The 22,002-nt window shown below is 48.4% G+C and overlaps 3 protein-coding genes across 3 annotated transcripts in view; 2 read left to right on the top strand and 1 right to left on the bottom strand.

Moving 5' to 3' along the window:
• The window catches only part of LOC143986879 (uncharacterized), a 1,041,669-nt gene that overhangs the window by 89,209 nt on the left and 930,458 nt on the right, over positions 1 to 22,002 (top strand). The gene's annotated exons all lie outside the window — the stretch shown is intronic.
• The window catches only part of LOC143989984 (uncharacterized), a 114,074-nt gene that overhangs the window by 57,363 nt on the left and 34,709 nt on the right, over positions 1 to 22,002 (bottom strand). The gene's annotated exons all lie outside the window — the stretch shown is intronic.
• On the top strand, positions 1,244 to 3,762 carry LOC143989742 (uncharacterized). The gene has a single exon (XM_077490014.1). It carries the CDS (start codon positions 1,643 to 1,645, stop codon positions 2,864 to 2,866), a length of 1,224 nt encoding a protein of 407 aa, XP_077346140.1. The 5' UTR covers positions 1,244 to 1,642; the 3' UTR covers positions 2,867 to 3,762.

Genomic DNA, 22,002 nt, shown 5'->3' with positions numbered 1-22,002 from the left:
GTGTCAGTGAGGGGGGAATAGCGCCCCGTCATTGGTGTCAGTGAGGGGGGAATAGCGCCCCGTCATTGGTGTCAGTGAGGGGGGAATAGCGCCCCGTCATTGGTGTCAGTGAGGGGGGAATAGCGCCCCGTCATTGGTGTCAGTGAGGGGGGAATAGCGCCCCGTCATTGGTGTCAGTGGGAGGAATAGCGCCCCGTCATTGGTGTCAGTGAGGGGGGGAATAGCGCCCCGTCATTGGTGTCCATGGTAGGAATAGCGCCCCGTCATTGGTGTCCATGGTAGGGATAGCGCCCCGTCATTGGTGTACATGGTAGGAATAGCACCCCGTCATTGGTGTCCATGGTAGGGATAGCGCCCCATCCATGGTGTCCATGGTAGGAATAGCACCCCGTCATTGGTGTCCCTGGGAGGAATAGTGCCCCATCATTGGTGTCCCAGTTTTTTCATTATTACTTTTAAATAAACTGAAAAATTGAACATTACTTTTTTTTTTTGTGATTTTATCCGATTAATCGATTTAATCGAAAACCTGACCAGTGTTCCCCATTCTGTATTTCTCTCGGATAATCTTCCTTCTCTGTACTGCAGAAACAATTTATGTATCTAGACTGGATTTGTCGGGATTCTGGGGTTCAGCTGGCAGAAAAATGTAGATTTCACCATAAGCATTACTAGATATAGGCACCAGGAGTATGTGCTTTGGGTTTCCTGCCCCATGCCCCATGGGTCTAGTAAGATCTCTGACAGAACAATTCTCCCAGGATTACTTGCTCTGTTGTCTGCTGTCTGTGTCGGGTGGAGGGATATGTCTGTATAGTCTCAGACCCAAGTCAGTGAGTGCAGTCTCAGGAGGTGGGAGGCAGCGGTGTGGGACCTCTTAAACTTGTCTCATGTAAACATTTAAGTTTCCACTGAATACCAATATTATGAGTCCTGACCCTTACACTGTATAATTTACACTACTGTATGTTGTACCTTACATACTCCTGACCCCTGCACTATATACTCTGTGTTTTAGGTTTTACATTGCATCATTCTGATACTATATAGTCCTATCTGTTGTATCTTATACAATGTGTTGTACATTACATAGTCCTGACTTCTGCTCTCTCCCCTCTACCCACTACTATATATACACATAATATGTATTCTCTTTTATTACATCCATTTTCTATCTGATGATGTGATTGGAGCACAGACTTTTTCATGTTGATAATGTGATAACATCCTCAACCTTTGGAACGTTAAACAGAAAGTGATAATGAGGGAGGAGTCAATAACCCAATGATGGGGGTCTTCAGGATCAGTCCAGTCTTCATCTTGGTTGTTCTCCCCCCCATCCTCACTCTCTGACCTCTGGTGGGGCTCAGCCCCGCTGTTATTCATGACTAAATCATGGACTAAATAAGGAAGTGCAGGACTTCTTGTGTTGGGAAGATGGCAATGAGTGATGGAGGGGGAGGGGACACTCGTCCTATAATCCCCTCATCACTGTCACTCCTATAAAAGACAGTTCTCGTTGTTTCCTCACTCTCTGACTAAGGTCCATGAATAAAGAAATGATCTGGTAGGAGATCAGAGGACCCATTTACTAGTTACCTTGAGGGGGGAATTGTAAGATCCTCAGAGACAAAGCTGCCTGATGTGGGCGGAGTCCTGGTTTAGGGGAACCAATCAGCTCATGTCTAGTAATAATCTTTGTATTTCTATTTTAGTAGATGGACGGGAGATGAGGAAAACCTCAGAGGATTGTCTCACTTTGTCTCCAGACTGTAAAGTAGAAGATGAGGACATCACACAGTATAGTCCAGGAGAAAACCCGACTACCTCAAATGTCCATCCGGCACCACACAGTGTAGATGGACCATCGTATTCCTCTTATCCTGAGGAACCTCAGACTGTGAGGGACGGTGCCGTCTTTCCAACAAATGAGAAGTTTTCCTGTACTGAGTGTGGGAAGGGTTTCCGTTTTAGATCCAAACTTAATGTGCATAAAAGATCTCACACAGGGGAGAAGCCACATTCCTGCCTGGAGTGCGGGAAATGTTTTTTAAATAAGTCCAATCTTTACAGACATCAGAGATCTCACAAGGGGGAAAAACTGTATTGCTGTTCTGAGTGCGGGAAATGTTTTGGACGAAAATCAGATCTTGTCACACACCAGAGATCTCACACAGGTGAGAAGCCGTATTCCTGTTCTGAGTGCGGGAAATGTTTCCATTCTAAATCTGGTTTTAATGTGCATCAGAGATCTCACTCAGGGGAGAAGCCGTATTCCTGCTCTGAGTGCGGGAAATGTTTTTTGCATAGGTCCAATCTTTACAGACATCAGGGTTCCCACATGGGGGAGAAGCGCTATTCCTGTGCTGAATGCGGGAAATGCTTTTCACAGAAGGCAAATCTTTACAGACATCAGATTTCCCACACGGGAGAGAAGACATATTCCTGCCCTGAGTGTGGGAAATGCTTTTCAGACAAGTTGAGTCTTTCCAAACATCTGAGATCTCACACAGGGGAGAAGCCATATTACTGTCTTGAGTGCGGGAAATGTTTTTCACAGAAGTCTAGTCTTTACACACATCAGAGATCTCACACGGGGGAGAAGCCGTATTCCTGTCCTGAGTGTGGAAAATGTTTTTCACGTAAGTTCCATCTTTTCAGCCATCAGAGAGTGCACACAGGAGAGAAGCCGTATTCCTGTCCTGAGTGTGGGAAATGTTTTTCACAGAAGGTCAGTCTTTCCACACATCAGAGATCTCACACTGGGGAGAAGCCGTATTCCTGTCCTGAGTGCGGGAAATGTTTTTCACAGAAGGCCAGTCTTTCCACACATCAGAAATCTCACAGCGGGGTGTCAGGGACTTGAACCGGACGGCTGGATAACTTCCACCAGGATCCTGTGGACACTTAAATGACACACACACACGAGATGAGGTCAATAACATGTTTGTTTTATTAAGGGGGGGATGTCCCTTTGTTTTATATAAAATTAAGGAAGGATGGATTACAATACATTTAGGGTTCGGTTACAGAGAAAAAGGATGGCAATTCTAAGAAAATATGTGTTACCTCCCATATGACGTGCAGTCTCATAATATTTTCGGTAAAAATACAAGTCAGGCTGTTCTCAGCCTGGGAAACCAGCCATGCCAATCTATTAGCCTAAACCAGTGATGGCGAACCTTGGCACCCCAGATGTTTTGGAACTACATTTCCCATGATGCTCATGAACTCTGTAGTGTAGTTGAGCATCATGGGAAATGTAGTTCCAAAACATCTGGGGTGCCAAGGTTCGCCATCACTAGCCTAAACATTTCTAACAAGTAAACACCTTCCAAGTCAAACTCCGATAATAGGAATAACATGTAAATATACAGAACAGAAACATCATTAATCCTACAATCCCCTCTTTTGTCATGAATATGATAGTTTTCTCCATATTACTTTGTAAATAAGCTTTCCCAGGCTTTATTATCAGCCCTATTGATCATTCTGTTAATTTTCCTCTTTATAGTACAAACCAAATGGCAATTGTACAGGCCAAGTAGGACCAAAATAATAACACAGACAGAAAGTAGGTAGAAGAAAGTTTTCACCACCTCACTTCCTGTGGGTGACCAACCTGTGAAGACATTATACCACGAATGATGGGTGTCTTGTGATAACTGAGTAGTGGCTGCTTCAAGTTTATCTCTTTATAATGGTCGCTTTTACGATTGTCTGATGTACTGTCAAATTATACGTCTTAAGATATTGCAAAAATGTCCTCTGTTGTTTGAGTATTTCTACAATTGGGCCTATGGGCAATGAGAAATCGCCCACTGGGAGCGCATCTGGTCTCCAGTAGATGCTGTGGAAGTGTTCCGTGACTCCTTCTAACATATCATTTTAACCATTCCAATACAAAAATTAAACATTGTGCATGCAACCTGAAAGGGGCAAATGAGCATCCACTTCAGTGGTGTTTACTCCTACCTACTAAGCATACCTGCTGTGGGCCTACTTCAATAAACGCATTCTAACCCTGTGGATATAAATTCCAGATACACATGTTAACATCTGGCTTAGATAATAGACCAGGTTTCTGTAGCACCGGCTCCTGAAGAGCATGCGCTATATGTTTTGAAATGTAAAGTTACACCTAAACTGCCCTTTGGTTTGGGCCTAATTGTTCCAAATTTTGACCTCTGCATCAGTCTGACTGGACTATAGGGTGTTCAGCCTGGCCATACGGGGCACTGTCTCTTCTGGCAGGCATGGAACCACAGTCTAGTTGGGTGCTTTTAAGGTTACTTTCTCTCTGAGCCAGCCCAGTGGGAGGGTCACTCTTGCTGTGCTTTCTGGGAGAGGGTACTTAAGATGCGGATGTCACATGGTTCGGGGTTCCGGTCCAGAAGTATGTTCCGACTCCATGGTCCTGGTCCTCCTGACCAGCCCCCAGGAAGGCTATGGCCTGGGGTGTGGATCCACCCGACTTTATGTCTCGGGGCTGGCTAGCCCGAGGCAAGGAAACTAAAGAAAGGATTCCGAGGTGGTGCGGTGCTGTCTCCGGTTGTGAAGAGGCCCAGCAACTTCATAGCTATCCAGGGGAGAACTCTTCAGAAGAAGGCCACGTACGGGTTGGCTTCTTAGCAAGAGCCTGGTGAGACTGAGGGACCTAAGTGAATCCAGTCTCGTGGATATCGCTCAACCGGCTGAAAGATCCAGGTATCACACGAGTGTTCTACAAGTCCTAGTTTCCTACATGTTCTACAATAACGTCTGTGGCAGAGACTTATTCCTGATTTAAGCACCTTGTTGGCTGCTGGGCCTTGTGAGAGAGGGACTATCCAACTTGAGTGAACATCCAGTTGTGACTGGCTATTCTCTGGATTTAGTCAAAGTAAGCGAGTCCTTTTATTATTGACTTTGACACTAAAGCCCCATACACACTATCAGATTTTCTGCTGACTTTTTCCTTCAGATTTACCAAAACCATGTAGTGCAAGGGCCTGCCTGATTACATACACATTGAAACTCCTAAGGTTTGACCTCCTATTATATGGTTTTGGTAAATCTGATGGAAAAACTCAGCAGACAATCTGATAGTGTGTATGGGGCTTAACAGTACCTGAACTTTCTTCCTAACCCTCTGATCCTATACTAAGGCTGGGTTCACATTGCTGCGGCTACGAGAACCGGATGTGATTGGCACCGCACTGCAGTGCAAATCACATCCGATCTCTGTGCGATGCGAGTTCAGCCATACAGATAGTATGGCTGAATTCGCATCGCACCCGCCGCAAACTCGCACGGGACCCTTTTTTTGGTCCGCAGCAGAATCGGATCGCATGGGTGTTCACACCATGCGATCCGATTCCTGTCCGAGTTTGCAGATCGCACTGCGATATGCAAACTGATCTGGGGGTGTCATTAACGTTTCACTGACACTCCCAGCAGTTCGCATAGGGCAGTGTGAACTGCCGCCGGGAGGCATGCGATGCAGGAACCCGCCGCGGATTCGCGGCGTTCCCGCATCGCTCCAGTGTGAACCCAGCCTCAGAGACTGTTTGTTAACTACGTTTTTGCAAATAAAAATCCCTTTAAGCGGATCTGTCGTCAGTCTCTAAAGTTTCTGGGCCATCTACCACGGGAAACCCCTAGCAAATCGAGGTGAAGAAGTTAACGGTAAGCCCAATCAAACCAGCAGCTCCTTCGGGGGTTAGTGCTACACATTTCAAACACAGGAGACCTATGTGTACAAATGAGACCCTTATCCGCCTTCTGGCAGTCATCCAAGCTTTAAGTGTTGTTTGAACCCACAGCTATGTAAGAACAATCATATTTTTGTTCTCACCATGTGACAGTATTAGTGATTACCTCTAGGATAGGGAGAGTAAAGAATTTGCACATAGTGATAACATAATCTTTAGGGACGAACACCTTATAATGTCCCATACAATAAAAACTATATATGTTGCTAAATATCTTGGTGTGACACCCTGGGGGCGATTTACTGAAGCCATGCGCCATCAGTAGAGGCGCACAGCAAGACGCAACACGTTTTCATGTTTACAAAATGGTGCGCCGGTAGCAGAACACAAATCCTCCATTTACTATAGTGATCTCGGCGCACGGGAAAATGCAATCTTTGTGCTACTATGTCCATGGCGCACGGCATCTTTAATTCAATATTAACAGAAGATGGAGGTGCCAATATTGTGGGGTGATGTGAGGAAGTTTAGTAACAACTGCCCAAAATAGAATAAGAAAGTCACTTTTTCAGAACAAGCCTGCTGTGCTTGCAAGAACGTTTAGAACTGCGCAAGATCAATGTAAGCACTGCCCATGCGCAAGCGGCTCTTGAGCTTGTTCAAATGTGTTTGTTCACTGGGCGGCTAAAATCTTAGTAAATGTTAAGCAACGTAAATGCAATTGCATGGGTTGAACGGGCGCACCTCTAAACTTTTTTTTTTTTTTTTTACGCTGTTCACCTTTATGTATTTTATTATTTTTAAGGAGATTTGCACACAGGTTATGTTGGCGTGTTAGGTTGCCAACATGTGAAATGCACCTTGTTAAAATTATGTGAAAAAAACTCTCGCTCCTCTAGCTCCTCCTAAAAGGGCATTTAACCTTCCCCCTCTAATGCATATGATTTCCTTGGGCTAGCCTTTTGCTTTAAAAGGGGAACTCCACACTCCATTCTCCAATGCTCTTGTCTCCACCCTCTAACCCCTTGGATTTCCATGGGCCAACTTTTGCTTTTTAAAGGGGAACGCCACACTCCATTCTCCAATGCCCTTGTCTCCCCCTTCTAATGCATATGATTTCTTTTGGCTAACCTTTGCTTTCAAAGGGGAATTCCACACTCCATTCGCCAAAGTCTGTGAATTGGCTTCACCAATCCAAACCACATCCCTTTTCAGAGAATACAACAGGGCCTGCTACAGATGCACCACTTTACAGGCAGAGTAGCCCCCCCACCCAAAGTTAGTAGATGTTCAGCAATTTTGCATTTTTAAAGGCGCTTCTCCTTGTTTCATTTTTGGGGTTGTCCAAATTGGTGACATTGATATATGTCCCTCAGGGTGGGTCCTGGGCCCCCATACCCATTTTAAGGCAAATAACTAGAAGATAAGCCAGCCAAGTAGGGAATAAAAAAATTCACATGTCAGTTCCTATAGACTGCAATGGTATTTGTTGTCTAACTTTTGCCCATGTTAGGCTCTTTGTTTGCCCCCTGGACTGGGGGGTGTTTGTCCCATCTGTAATTTTGTATAGGGAGGAGATTCGTGTTCGAGTCGAACATACGTTCGACTCGAACATCGGCTGTTTGACCGTTCAGCGAATTCCGAACGTTATGGACCGTTCGCGCCAAATTCGTGTGGCGCTCACGGCCCACAATGCACTGCGCCATCGCAGTGCATTGTTGGCTCATGATTGGCCAAGCATGCACTGTGACCCCGCATGCTTGGCCAATCACAGCGCCGGCAGCGAGGAGAGCCATGATTGGCTGCCTGTGGCCAATCATAGCTCAGGCTGTGTAGTACACGCCCCACACTATATAAGGCCGCCATCGCAGTGGCCTTGTGTAGTGTGTTGGCGTCTGTAGGAGTTAGTCGGTGTTCTGTGTACCTTCAACACAGTATACACCGATTGTTATCGGCCGATTTTTCGTTCTTGCTCTTCTGTAGTGGTTGTTGTCTGCGTGCCCTGACCTCAGTATACACCGCTATATCCACCTATATAGCTAGCTATCTTGCTCATTTTGAATAGAGCTTGCAGTCAGTTGTAGGAGATTGTGCATGCTGTCTGCGTGCCCTGTACCCAGTATACACCGTTATATCCACCTACATAGCTCTTCTCTAATTGAACCATCTGCCATCTTCAGGAGTTAGTGGGTGTTGTGCGTGCCTCCAGCACAATATACACTACCCAATTGCTGGTTTTCCAAACTCCCTTCAGGCCATTACCATGTCTGGAAGGCCAGCAAGGAGAGGCAGACAGGCGCGAGCCGATAAAAGAGGGCAAGCAGGCTCTGTGTCTAGAGACAACAGTGCTAGTTGTGGACGCGGTGCATCGTCATCATCAACACGTGGCCATGGGACACGCTTGTCCTTCTTTTCGGCAGCTGGACATGTTGAGCCGCAACATGCCAACGACTTGGTAGAGTGGATGACCAAGCCCTCTTCATCCTCCTTATCCTCTCTCACCCAGGCTCAGGGTACTAGCAAAGCAGCTGCCAACGCATCGTCTTCCCTCCTCTCAATGTCATCATCAGTGACTCCTTCCCTAGACCCACCACGTCCTCCTGAGGAGTCTCCTGAACTCTTTGAGCACAGTGTTGGGTACATGCTCCAGGAGGATGCCCAGTGTTTTGTAGGCTCTGATGATGATACTCAGCTAGAGGAAGGCAGTAGCGTGCATGCAGAGAGAGGGGATGCTCAAGAAGGACAGCAATCTGGCAGTCATGTTCCACAAGCTGCAGCATACTGCCAGGTTTGCTACAGCGATGAAGAGGGAGGGGATGATGAGGGCACTGACTCCACATCAGACCACCATCAGATCGCACCGCTGCTATTTGCAACATATGTCTCAAGCGTATCTCACGTGGTCAAAACATCAGCCGCTTGGGCACCACATGCTTGACCAGACATATGTTGACCTGCCATGCAGCTCGTTGGCAAGCGTACCTCAAAGACCCATACCAAAGAACAAAGCGGACCTCTCCTTGCTCCTCATCAGCTGGGATCTCCAACCCCACTAGACCTTCAGTCCTCTCTGAAACCTGCTCTGAGGAATGAAGGTGTAGAATTAGGTGTGTCACAGCCAAATGCTTCCGGGCACTCTGCTAGCAGTACACCCACGTCCGATTATAGCAGGCAAATGTCCCTGCCCCAGCTGCTGGACCGGCGAAAGAAGTTCACTCCCAGCCATCCACATGCCCAGCGGTTGAATGCTAGCTTGGCTAAATTGCTAGCACTTCAACTGCTGCCTTTTCAGTTGGTAGACTCGGCCCCCTTCGGTGAGTTTGTACAATGTGCGGTTCCTCAGTGGCAGGTCCCCAAACGCCACTTTTTCTCACGGAAGGCGACTCCGGCTCTCTACCGGCATGTGGAAGGCCATGTCCTTGCCTCGCTGGACAGGGCGGTCAGCGGTAAGGTGCATATTACCGCTGACTTATGGTCCAGCAGGCATGGACAGGGACGTTACCTGTCTTTCACGGCCCATTGGGTCACTCTTCTGGCAGCTGGGAAGGATGCAGGACAAGGTGCAGTAGTGTTGGAGGTTGTTCCGCCACCAAGCCTCCAAAATGCTACTATTGGTTGTGACACACCTCTCTCCTCTACCCCCTCCTCTTCTTCCTCCATGGCCTCTCCCAGTGCTCTGTCCTCAGAACCAGCGGTGCTCCGTAGGCGTTCCAGGGGCTACGCAAGTACGCAGGCAAAACAATGCCATGCCGTGCTTGCGCTGGTTTGTTTGGGGGACAGGAGCCACACTGGGGCGGATGTTTTGTCAGCTCTGCAGGGGCAGGCCGAGAGGTGGTTGACCCACGCCAGCTTAAGCCAGGAATGGTGGTTTGCGACAATTGCACCAACCTCCTCTCCGCCCTCCGACAGGGACAACTGACCCATGTGCCCTGTGTGGCTCACGTCCTTAACCTGGTGGTGCAGCGGTTCTTGGGCAGGTACCCGGGCTTACAGGATGTCCTGAAGCAGGCCAGGAAAGTCTGTGTGCATTTCCGCCGATCATTTAATGCCTGTGCTCGGCTTGCTGAGCTCCAAAAGGAGTTGAACCTGCCCAAGAACCGCCTTATATGTGACATGCCCACCAGGTGGAACTCAACGTTGGCCATGCTGCAGCGGCTGCACACGCAGCAGAGGGCCATCAATGAGTACCTGTGCAACTACGGCACCAGGACAGGGTCAGGGGAGCTCGGTTTTTTCTCACCACGCCAGTGGGGCATGATCAGGGATGCATGCACTGTCCTGTCACCGTTTGAGGAGGCCACAAGGATGGTGAGCAGTGACAGTGCATGCATCAGTGACACTGTACCTCTTGTCCACCTCTTGGAGCATACGCTGCGTGGAATAATGGACAGGGCACTTGAGGCAGAACAGAGGCAGGAAGAGGAGGACTTCCTTGCCTCTCAAGGCCCCCTTTATCCAGACAGTGTTCCTGCTGTGCCACCCATCACACAGGAAGAGGAGGAGGATGATTGTGTCAGCATGGAGGTGGAGGCTGGCACTCAGCAGCAGTCTTGTAGGGATGATTTACAGTCCCAAGAAACCCGTGGACTTGTACGTGGCTGGGAGGAGGTAGCTGCGGATCATGTTGTCCTTAGTGACCCAGAGGACTCCGAACCGAATGCCTCAGCTAACCTACGCTGCATGGCCTCCCTGATCCTGCAAAGCCTGCGGAAGGATCCTCGTATTCTTCAGATCAAGGAGAGGGACCATTACTGGCTGGCCATTCTCCTTGATCCACGGTACAAGGGTAAGGTTGCCGACCTTATCTTGCCATCGCAGAGGGAGCAGAGGATGAGACATCTCCGGGAGGCCTTGCAGAAAGGTCTGTGCAACGCGTTCCCAGAGACTGGGAGGTTACAAACTCCTGGTCCTGGACAACGTGTTGCTGAGGCATCAGTCAGAAGGAGCGGTGGAGAAGGTGGCCGTCTGACCGATGCTTTCAGACAATTTTTTAGTCCGCAGCCCCAAGGTATGATCGGTTCCAGCAACCATCGCCAGCGTCTGATTTACATGGTGCAGGAATACCTAGGGGCAAGGTCAGACTTGGACACCTTTCCCACCGAAAATCCTCTGGCTTACTGGGTCTTGGGGATGGATCACTGGCCAGAGCTTGCACAGTATGCAATTGAGCTACTGGCCTGTCCTGCATCCAGCATTCTTTTGGAACGCACCTTCAGTGCTGCTGGTGGCTTTGTTACCGATCACAGGGTGCGCCTGTCCACCGAATCAGTTGATCGACTGACCTTCATCAAGATGAATCAGTCTTGGATCACCCACAGCTACCAAGCACCTGAAGCTGATGTAACCAAATAATTTTTTTAGAAATATCACATCCCTTCAAGACTGCCTATGCTGATGCTGAGTGACTGTCCTGTTATGTTGATTGTCTATCCTATTCCTCCTCCGCTGATATGTTGGAAGAACAGTTTTGGTTCTGGGTGATGCCACCAGCCCAATTTTTCTGCCCCTGTTTAACAGGGGCGTTTAATTACAATTTTTGATGCAATGCTTTGCAGCAGGGCTCATTCCTGCACTACAACTAGAGTATATGGGAGAGGTTGCAGTGTCGTGCCAGCAGCCCAATTTTTCTGCCCCTGTTTAACAGGGGCATGTAATTACAATTCTTGATATAATATTTCAGAGGAGGGCCCGTTCCTGTGCCCACCCAGAGTAACTGTGAGGACTTATAGTGTTGTGGCACCAGCACCACAACGCCAAAGGTCAATTTTTCTACCACTGTTCAACAATGGCATGTAATTACAATTCTTGATATAATCGTTCACAGCAGGGCGCTCCAGCGCCCACCAAGAGTCACTTTGAGGGCTTACAATGTTGTGGCAAAACCAACACCTTGTTCCGCCATTTCTGCAGAGCATATAGGGCAGGCCCCTACTTTCAAACATCCAACTTACAAACATCTCCTACTTGCAAACGGAAGGAGACAACAGCAAGTGAGATGAAAAAGACGGACGGAAAAATTGAAAATTCCTATCAAAATACTTACCGTAATTTTCCTTTCCTGATGGACTCCATGGCAGCAACGTGTGGGTTAAGTCCCGCCTCCACTACCCATAGGACACTACTCCCATAAATCTTTGCTCCCTGCCCCTGGCCGTGTTCGGTAACTAGCCTACTCCAGCCATTTGGGAGGGAACTCCTGCTGCCATGGAGTCCATCAGGAAAGGAAAATTACGGTAAGTATTTTGATAGGAATTTTCCATTTTCCTGACAGACTCCATGGCAGCAACGTGTGGGAAATAACTCGCCAAACACACCCGGGTGAGCAAAATGCTGAACAAAAGATTTATTTAACACTGTCGGCCGACAGGACTTTCAAACCAAAATCAACAGAGGATAAAGATGCTGGTTCAACACAATAGTGAGACATGAAAGTATGAATAGAAGACCAGGAGGCCGCTCTGCAGATTACATCAGGTGCAACGTGGCGCGAAGCCGCCCATGAGGTTGAGAGACTTCTGGTAGAGTGAGCTGTAACCGGCTCAGGAGGAGCCAAGCCCTTCTTTCTATAAGCCCATTGAATTGCCTGGACCACCCAAGCAGCGATGGATCTAACGGAGGCCTTGGCGCCTCTACTTTTCCCGTTAAATAGCACGAAGAGGAAGACAGATTGACGAAAAGAAGCTGTAATATCCAGGTATTGTTTTAGAGTAACTCCCAAATCGAGTGGATGTGGATCCTGACTTCCAGCAGAATTGAAGGTAGGAAGAGTGATTTCCTGGTTTTCATGGAAAACAGAGGTCACCTTGGGATTTGTCCCCAACATCGGAATTAGGACTACCCTATCTGGAAAGAAGGTGAGAAAAGGTTCCTTTGCACCTAGAGACTGAATTTCGGAGATTCTCTTTGCCGAAGTTATGGCTACCAGAAAAGAGGTTTTAAGGGTTAATTCTCTGATTGAGAGCCTTTTGTCAAGTTGAGAGAAGAAATCTAGAACCAATGGAAGGTCCCATTTGGGGAATCTAGGCTTCCTTTGTGGCCTAAGCCTGACTGCTCCTTTGAAGAATTGTTGGACCAAGGGATGATTGGCCCATGCGACTCCAGAAAAAGCTGAAATTGCTGAAACCTGGACCCGGAGAGAACTAACCGAAAGGGAGATATCCAATCCTGATTGCAAGAAGCTTAAAACGTCCCGGACTTTCAGGGTATTACAGGAACTGGACCTTGAAGACAAGTGATCTGCAAACTTCGCCCAAATTCTCTCATATACCAGGTTAGTACTGCTTCTTCGAGCACTAAGAAGAGTGGGAATGACTTCTTCAGGACAGCCTAAAGCCTTCAACTGTCCCCTTTCAAAAACCAAGCCTTTAGGCGCAGGTGATCCGGGCAAGGATGTAATCTCGACCCTTGAGACAGAAGGTCTGGCCTGGATGGTAAAGGTATTGGATCCCTGACACTGAGGAGCATCAGAAGCGGAAACCAGGGTCTGTTGGGCCAATAAGGGATTATGGCTATCACTTCTGCTGTCTCTGACCTGAGTCTCCTCAGGAACTGATGAATAATAGGAGTTGGGGGAAAGGCATAGGCCTTGTGGAACCACCATTTCTCTGTCAAGGCATCCACCCCGTAGGCTTGAGGATCCCTGTACCTTGAATAGTACCTCTCCAGTTTTTTGTTGCAAGGGGAGGCAAACAGGTCGACTTCTGGGGAGAGCCCCATTGTCAGGATCCAGTTGAACATTTCCTCGTGGAGAGACCACTCGTTGTTGTCCAGAAGTATCCGGGAAAGAAAGTCTGCCTGAACGTTCTGAATCCCTGGGACATAGGATGCTGTCAGATCCTTCAGGTTCCTCTGAGCCCAGGACATGATCGGTTCCACCTCCTGGAGAAGGGATAGACTTCGGGTACCCCCTTGCCTTCTTATGTACGCCACTGCTGTGGTATTGTCTAGCCTGAGTGAGACCGAGGCTCCTGAAATCAGATGCCGAAAGGCTAGCAGAGCTTGAAAGGCTGCCCTTAACTCCAGGATGTTCGACACCGTCCCTCTGGAGGGGAGAATCCAGGTGCCCTGAGCCACTTCCGCCAGTGGGCGCCCCAACCCCTGTTGCTGGCATCTGTTGTTATGGTGACCCATGAGATGTGGAGAATGGAATGGCAGTTGCAGAGATTTTCCCGTTGGAGCCACCACAGAAGGGAATTCCTCATGGATAAGGTGATCCGAATCAGCTGGGTTTTGCTGCCTGACCATTGATGAAGGAAACCCTTCTGAAAGGGCCTCATCCTCCACTGTGCCCACCTCACCATCGGAATTGTCGCGACCATAGTGCCTATAATTTTCAGGCACTGGAGAGCCTGGAGATGAGAGGCAGAGAGGGCTGGACGGATTCTGTCCCTGACCACTGACAACTTCTCTTCTGGTAATGAGATGGTGCCTCTGACAGTGTTGAATAGGGCCCCTAAGAACACCAGCGGCTGAGATGGGACCAGCTGGCTCTTCTGCAAGTTCAAGATCCACCCGAATTCCTGTAGGGTGGAGATGACCTGCTTTCTGTGTACCAGAAGTTGATCCTTGTCTTGAGCCAACAACAGAAGGTCGTCTAGGTAGTGATGTAGACGAATCCCTTTGGTTCTCAGAAGAGCTACCACTGCCAACAGTACTTTTGAAAAAACACGAGGAGAAGTTGATAGCCCGAAGGGAAGGCAAGTAAATTGAAAATGGCTTTCGCCCATGGAGAAGCGGAGATACTGCTGGTAATTTTCTGCAACTGGGACATGAAAATAGGCGTCCTTGAGGTCTATGGAGACCATCCAGTCCCCCGCTTGGACAGATTGTTGAATTGTGGATAATGACTCCATCTTGAATTTTTCTTTTTTGATAAAACTGTTCAAGTGGGTTAGATCTATGACCGGCCTCCAGGCCCCGCTCTTTTTCCGGACCATAAACAAAGGAGAGTAGATTCCCATGCCTCGCTGAATGACTGGAACATGGATAATGGCGCCTTGAGCCAACAAAGATTCCACGTAGGCTAGAAGAATTAGCCTTTTTTCGTCTGAGGCCGGGAGAGAGGTGGGGACCCATCTGAGTCTGGGAGATTCCTTGAAGGTCCAAACATGACCTGAGGAGACGGTCTTGACGGTCCAGAAGTCTTGGATCGAGGCCGCCCAGACATGGCGAAAGTGGAAAAGACGAGCCCCCACCTGCCCTGTCTGAGCGGGCCCAACCTCAAAAGGATTTAGTTGGTTCCCTCTCTCCCTTCAAATCACTTTTTGTAGATTTTTTAAAAGAGGATTGTCTTGATTTCCAGGACCTGGAAAATTCACGGCCTGGTCTGTAACTGCGAGCTTCCCTGGCTCGTTCCTGGTACTGTCTCTTTGAAAAAGACCTTCTCTGGGCTTGCAAACGCCGGTCCTGGGGGAGGAACCCCGACTTCCCACCAGTGGCTCGGGTAATAGCCTCATCCAACTTATTGCCGAAAAGGGAGGACCCTTCAAAGGGGATGCGGCACCATACTTGTTTTGAGGCTGGGTCTGCCAGCCAAGGGCGGAGCCAAAGAGCCCGTTTAGCCGTAACAGAAGAAAGCATCACCCGCGCCACCAGGCGTATGATGTCGATAGAGGCCTCCCCAAGAAAGGCGGAGGCCAGCCTAAGCTCTTGGATAGGCGAGCTCTTAGCTGTATCTTCAGAGATATTTCTAAGTGTCTCATCTACACTATCTGTCCATATCTCCATTGCTTTGGACATAGCGGCCAGAGCTAGCGCTGGCTTACAGGCCATTCCTGCTATGAGATACACTCTCTTCAAATCAGCATCAATTCGTCTGTCCAGAACGTCCTTAAAAGACACGGTATCCTCTAAGGGAAGAGTGACATGTTTCACCAGCCGCATGACTGCTGTGTCTACCAATGGCGCTGACTCCAAATGCTTCACCTCTTCTTCATTGAAAGGATAGAGTTTCGAAACCTTCGATAGCATGGAGTTTTTCTTCTCCACCTTGCCCCATTCATCTGTGATAATCTCACCTAGCTCAGAGATAAAAGGAAAATTAATCCGATCCTTCTTTAATTGCTTAAAGAATTTTCTTTGTTTGGAAGGAGCAGCCACAGAATCTTCCCAGTTCAGTGTCTCTCTAACAGCTCTGACCAGAGGAGGCAGTAGAGCGAAATCAAAGCCCACACAGGGATCACTTTCATCAGAGTCACTGTCAGATATGGCAGCTGAGGGGTGGCTATGCGCAGAGGATTCCCAAGTATCCTGCAGCTGAGTCTCCCTTCCTGGAGAAAGTGGCGGCTCTGCCGGGGGAACATAGGACTGGCCCTCAATATTTCTGAGGGACTCCTTAACAACTTTTTCCACCAGGGTTTTAAGTTGTTGATCCGCGTCACCCCTTACATTGGAAGCCTTGGCGTAGCAAGGATCGCATAAAGATTTTCCTGCCGGTACAAGAGCTCTGCATCCCCAACAGGCACTAGCTGAGTGACTAGATTGAGTCCTCGAGGAGTGCAATCTTTCTTCACTACGGTGTCCTGATCTTGAGGAGGAACCATAATGTTTAGATTTGGAAGAGGAGTGCCGGTGATGCGACTTGGAGGAGTCGCTCCCTCTATGAGAGCTGCGATGCTGTTCTGACCTGGAAGGGCTGAAACAGGAACAAGACAAGAAACCACAAGAGACAAGACATCAGGACAGAGCTAACAGATAATTACCCCTCCCCCACCAGACCTTCAGGTGAACATTAGAAATACCTTTTATGAGAGGGCTGGCCACAAACAGGCGGTAAAGAATCCATGTCCTCAGCGATATCCATACGCGCTGAAAAGATGACAAGGGATTAGTGCAAGGGACAGGGAAGGGATAGCCACCCTGTCCCAGAATGCCACTTACCAGTAGATGCAACACAGAGGCAGGGGGAAGTCACCGCAACAGCCCGCAAGCATTCCCAAAGCTTGCAGACTAATTCCCCGTTTAAATAGCCCGCCCCTGTGATGTCACCGCCGTGCCTGTGCGCATGCGCGAAACAGCGGCAATTTACCGCTATTGCGCATGCGCGAAACCAAGCCTCGATCTCAACCGCGTTCGCGCATGCACAGTACGGCCGAAAACGCAAACCCGGAAGTAGAACGGTGGCTGGAACGCGGAAGAACCAGCCGCCATGCCTGCACATACAAACAAACAGAAACAAACGAAGACAGATAAAAAATACAAAAACTGCTGCCATAAGAACTTTTTAGAACCTCTCACCACTCCCACCACGATCGATCACTCGGCCGAAGATAAGGTAAGATGACACCGGACTTTCCAGGGGGCAAAACAGTTCACCTGCTAATAGCTGGCTATCCGACCAATGCGCAGCCTGCCTGCCAGTGGCCAGGACATGGGCTTCTTCACAGCGCCTCTTCCACTGCCCACTCCATACCCTGCTAATAGCTAGGGCTTAGCGGAGTAATGCGACTTTCCAGACCCAGAGTCGCAGACCGGCCGACCTCGATCGTGGGGATGATAAATCTTCAGGTAGAAAGACCACCTCTGGGTCCTTCGGAGGAGGACAAAAAAAGAACACGGCCAGGGGCAGGGAGCAAAGATTTATGGGAGTAGTGTCCTATGGGTAGTGGAGGCGGGACTTAACCCACACGTTGCTGCCATGGAGTCTGTCAGGAAAACAAATTATACAGGGGTGATAACCCTTCCCTATGTTTTCCAAAAAGCTTAAAAATAGATTTTTTTGACTGGAGCTACACTTTAAAAATGTACCAGTTGAAAATTACAAACAGACACCCACAGGCTCCGGGAAGGCCTGGGGGTCCCTAATATCTCTCAATACTACACAGCGGCCCAGATCGCTCCGTTGACTATGCTCCATGCAACCACGGATGTTCCTCTGTGGGTGCTCCTGGAGGTGCCTGGCTGTGACCCTTGTGCACTTCAGGCACTCCTTTGGCTCCCCAGAAATCTGCGCCCTTCCCTCCCTCAGCCCCATGCTTCTATATAGTCTGCAGGTGTGGGACTCAGTTCGCTTTTCCAGCAATCTGATGTCCCCCTTTCTACCCCTACTTCCCATCACTCATAACCCTCTTTTCCCCCCGGGTCTGGAGGAGCCTCAGGCATTTTCCTGGTGGTCCTCACATGGCTACCCACGAGTCCAAAATTTCCTTTCCTCACACCTATTCCCCTCCTGGGAGAGTATCCGGGAAACGAAAGGGGCGCCGGCTAGCGAACATTATCACTTTATCCAATTAAAGCACTGGATTGCAGCGTTGCGCCGCAGGTCCACCTACCCCTTCCCAAAAACTTTGCAGGACCAGAGCCGCCCGAGGCTCTAGCACAGTCTGCTAGCTGCGTTGTCTTCACAGAGCTGACATCGGAAGAGCAGCACAGTGATGCACGGAGGGCAGGGGCTGGCTCAGTTAACTGATTGGTTAATAGAACTGCTCTGCATTCTATAAACCAATCAGTTAACTGGGGCAGGTCCCGCCCTCTGTCCATCCCTTTGCTGCACTTCCAATGTCATCTGCTGTGCTGTGTCCTGTATAAGGTAAGACAGAGAAGAGGGGACTGTTATGAAGGAGGGGGGGGGGGAAAGTATCAGAAACTGAAAGGAATGAGGAGAGGTGATATAAAAGGGAGGCAGGGCAGGAATGTGAAGGGGGGTTCTACAAAGGGGGTGAGGACAGGAATGTAAAGGAGGTGCCATAAAGGGGCTGAGGACAGGTTTACATTTTAAAACTAGCTACTTGGTCATCTTCCGTACTATGTCGCATTCGCAGTCTGATCATCTCCTGTAGTATGTCGCATTCACAGTCTGGTCATCTCCTGTAGTCGCATTCGCAGTCTGGTCATCTCCTGTAGTATGTCGCAGTCACAGTCTGGTCATCTCCTGTACTATGTCGCATTCGCAGTCTGGTCATCTATTGTAGTCGCATTCGCAGTCTGATCATCTCCTGTAGTCGCATTCGCAGTCTGATCATCTCCTGTAGTCGCATTCGCAGTCTGGTCATCTCCTGTAGTCGCATTCGCAGTCTGGTCATCTCCTGTAGTCGCATTCGCACTCTGGTCATCTCCTGTAGTCGCATTCGCAGTCTGATCATCTCCTGTAGTCGCATTCGCGGTCTGGTCATCTCCTGTAGTCTCATTCCCGGTCTGGTCATCTCCTGTACTATGTCGCATTCGCAGTCTGGTCATCTCCTGTAGTCGCATTCGCGGTCTGGTCATCTCCTGTAGTCGCATTCGCAGTCTGGTCATCTCCTGTAGTCGCATTCCCACTCTGGTCATCTCCTGTAGTCACATTCGCAGTCTGATCATCTCCTGTAGTATGTCGCATTCACAGTCTGGTCATCTCCTGTACTATGTCGCATTCGCAGTCTGGTCATCTCCTGTAGTCGCATTCGCAGTCTGATCATCTCCTGTAGTCGCATTCGCGGTCTGGTCATCTCCTGTAGTCTCATTCCCGGTCTGGTCATCTCCTGTACTATGTCGCATTCGCAGTCTGGTCATCTCCTGTAGTCACATTCGCAGTCTGGTCATCTCCTGTACTATGTCGCATTCGCAGTCTGGTCATCTCCTGTAGTCGCATTCGCAGTCTGGTCATCTCCTGTAGTCACATTCGCAGTCTGGTCATCTCTTGTAGCATGTCGCATTTGCAGTCACTGTATTTTATGTGAAATATATATATGCATATGAGCGTATCTTTTTTTTTTTTTTTTTTTTTTTTTTTTTGGTGGGGGAGTGGATCTTGGGTGGGAGTTCCCACACTTTTTTCCCCAGGACTTGACCCCTGCCTGGAGGCTGCATATAAAGTAATGCTCCGATGGTATTGGGTACCTGCCCGCACAGCTCGGGCTTTCCCTGGGAGTACGGACAGGTGCTTCCGCAACTGTGGACAGCGAGGTGATGTTATGCATACATGGTGGGCTTGCCCAAGGCTGGTGGGGTTCTGGTCGAGGATTTTTGGTTTCCTGCAGACACTTTTCCACCTAACCATCAGAAGGGACCCTAAGCTAGCCCTCCTACATTGCCCGGTACCTGGTTTGCGGGGCCCTCAACAGAAGTTGGCTACTTATCTATTTATAGCGGCCAAGCGGACCATTGCCCAAGCCTGGAAGTCCCGACGGGTAGATTTTCAAGGTGTTAAAACCCGCATGACTGCAATGTTACTGCAGGAACGTATGTCCAGTATTGTTCATGATTCTCATGCTAAATTTCTAAAAATCTGGGAGACGTGGATCTCCTATGAGTTCCCCGCGCTCCAAGCTGCATGCCTGGGCTTGGTCTGACTCCTCTTGGCGAGGCATCCACACCCGAACGTTTCCCCCCCCTTTCTTCACCTTCTTGTCTCTCTATCTTTTCTTCTTTTGTTCCCTATTTTTCTTCACTTTTCTTTGTAATCTCTCCCATTGCTAACGAACTCTGCTGCCCCCCGTTGGAGGGGGTGGTGGAAGAAGGGCCTTCCCTCCGGACACGACGAGGGAACGAGTTGCCTGGTCCTGGAACCAGTCTCGATACCATCCCCTACGCATATTCCCTCCCTTTTTTTTCTTCTGTTTATTATGAGTATAATGTGCTGGCTGGCCCTTTGGTTATACATTCATGCTTTGTAGCCCCTGCGAGGGCGCACAAGGAGCAGATTGTAGTCTCTTGTTTATTTCTGTTTGTTAAACTTTTCAATAAAAAAAATATTGAAACAGAAAATTACAAACAGATTCTACTTAACACAACAAACCTACACAGTCCCTGTCTTGTTTGCACCGCCTGTATACTGCTGTTCTCAGTATATAGGGCCTGGGGGCCACACGTATTTCCTTTTTTTTAATATAGGTACAGGGTTCCCCTTAATATCCGTACAAGACCCAAAGGGGCTGGTAATGGGCAGGGAGGGCTACCCATGCCATTTTTCTCAATGATTTTCAACCATATTGCAGGAACCAGATATAACATTAAAACCGCAAGCAGTTTTAAATGACGTTATTTCCGTTAAATGTCATTTTGTGCAGGGACTGTTCTAAACACGGGAAACACGTGGCACTTCACAGGCATACTACAGACACCCCCCAGGCACGATATTTAAAGGAATATTTCACTTTTTTTTTTTCACTTTAATCGTCATTAACCACTTTCAGACCGGACCAATTTGCTGGTCAAAGACCAGACCACTTTTTGCGATTCGGCACTGCGTCGCTTTAACTGACAATTGCACGGTCGTGCGACGTGGCTCCCAAACAAAATTGACGTCCTTTTTTTCCCACAAATAGAGCTTTCTTTTGGTGGTATTTGATCACCCCTGTGGTTTTTATTTTTTGCGCTATAAACAAAAATAGAGCGACAATTTTGAAAAAAACGCATTATTTTTTACTTTTTGTTTTAATAAATCTCCCCCAAAAATATATAAAAAAACATTTTTTCCCCTCAGTTTAGGCCGATACGTATTCTTCCACATATTTTTGGTAAAAAAAAACACAATAAGCGATTATTGAATGGTTTGCGCAAAAGTTATAGCGTTTACAAAATAGGGATAATTTTATAGCATTTTTATTAATAATTTTTTATTATTTTTTTTTTACTAGTAATGGCGGCGATCAGCGATTTTTATTGTGACTGCGACATTGTGGGGGACCCATCGGACATTTTTGACACATTTTTGGGACCATTGTCATTTATACAGTAATCACTGCTATATAAATGCAGTGATTCCTGTGTAAATGACACTGGCAGTGAAGGGGTTAACCAGTGGGTGGCAGTGTAGGGGTTAAGTGTTCCTAGGGGTGTGTTACTAACTGTGGGGGGGTTGGGCTTTCATTTAGTGAACACTGATCTCTGCTCCAATCACATGGAGCAGAGATCAGCGTCACTAGTTGCTAGGCAGAATGCTGTTTACAATGGCATTTCTTCATTTGGCCGCTCCATGAGACAATCACGGGGATGCCCGCGGCGATCGAGTCCGCGGGTCCCGCGACCGGACTCACGGAGGTCCCGACCAGCGCGGGAGCGCGCCGCTGGCGGCGCTTCCGATGGCAGGGCGGCAAATTTAAAGGGACGTACATGTACGCCCATTTGCCTGCCCGTGCCATTCTGTCGATGTACATCGTCGTGCGCTGGTCGGCAAGTGGTTAAAATCAGTGCTCCCGCCAAAACGGCCGTTTTTATAACTTTTTTTGCATTGACCCATGTAACAGGCCCCCAAACCCTTTTTAGGACAGTATCTTGCATATTAGCAGTTAAAATTAGCACTTTTAATTTCGAACGTTCGAGTCCCATAGACTTCAATGGGGTTCTAACGTTCGTACGAATTTGGGGTCCGTTCGAAAGTTCTGGTGCGAACTGA

This window comes from Lithobates pipiens, unplaced genomic scaffold, assembly GCF_037356315.1.
Source record: "Lithobates pipiens isolate NorthernLeopardFrog02 unplaced genomic scaffold, aLitPip1_a1.2 Scaffold_18, whole genome shotgun sequence".
NCBI classification, from domain to species: Eukaryota; Metazoa; Chordata; class Amphibia; order Anura; family Ranidae; genus Lithobates; species Lithobates pipiens.
Note: the sequence above shows the minus strand (reverse complement) of the source record. Positions and strands in the feature narration are given on the sequence as shown.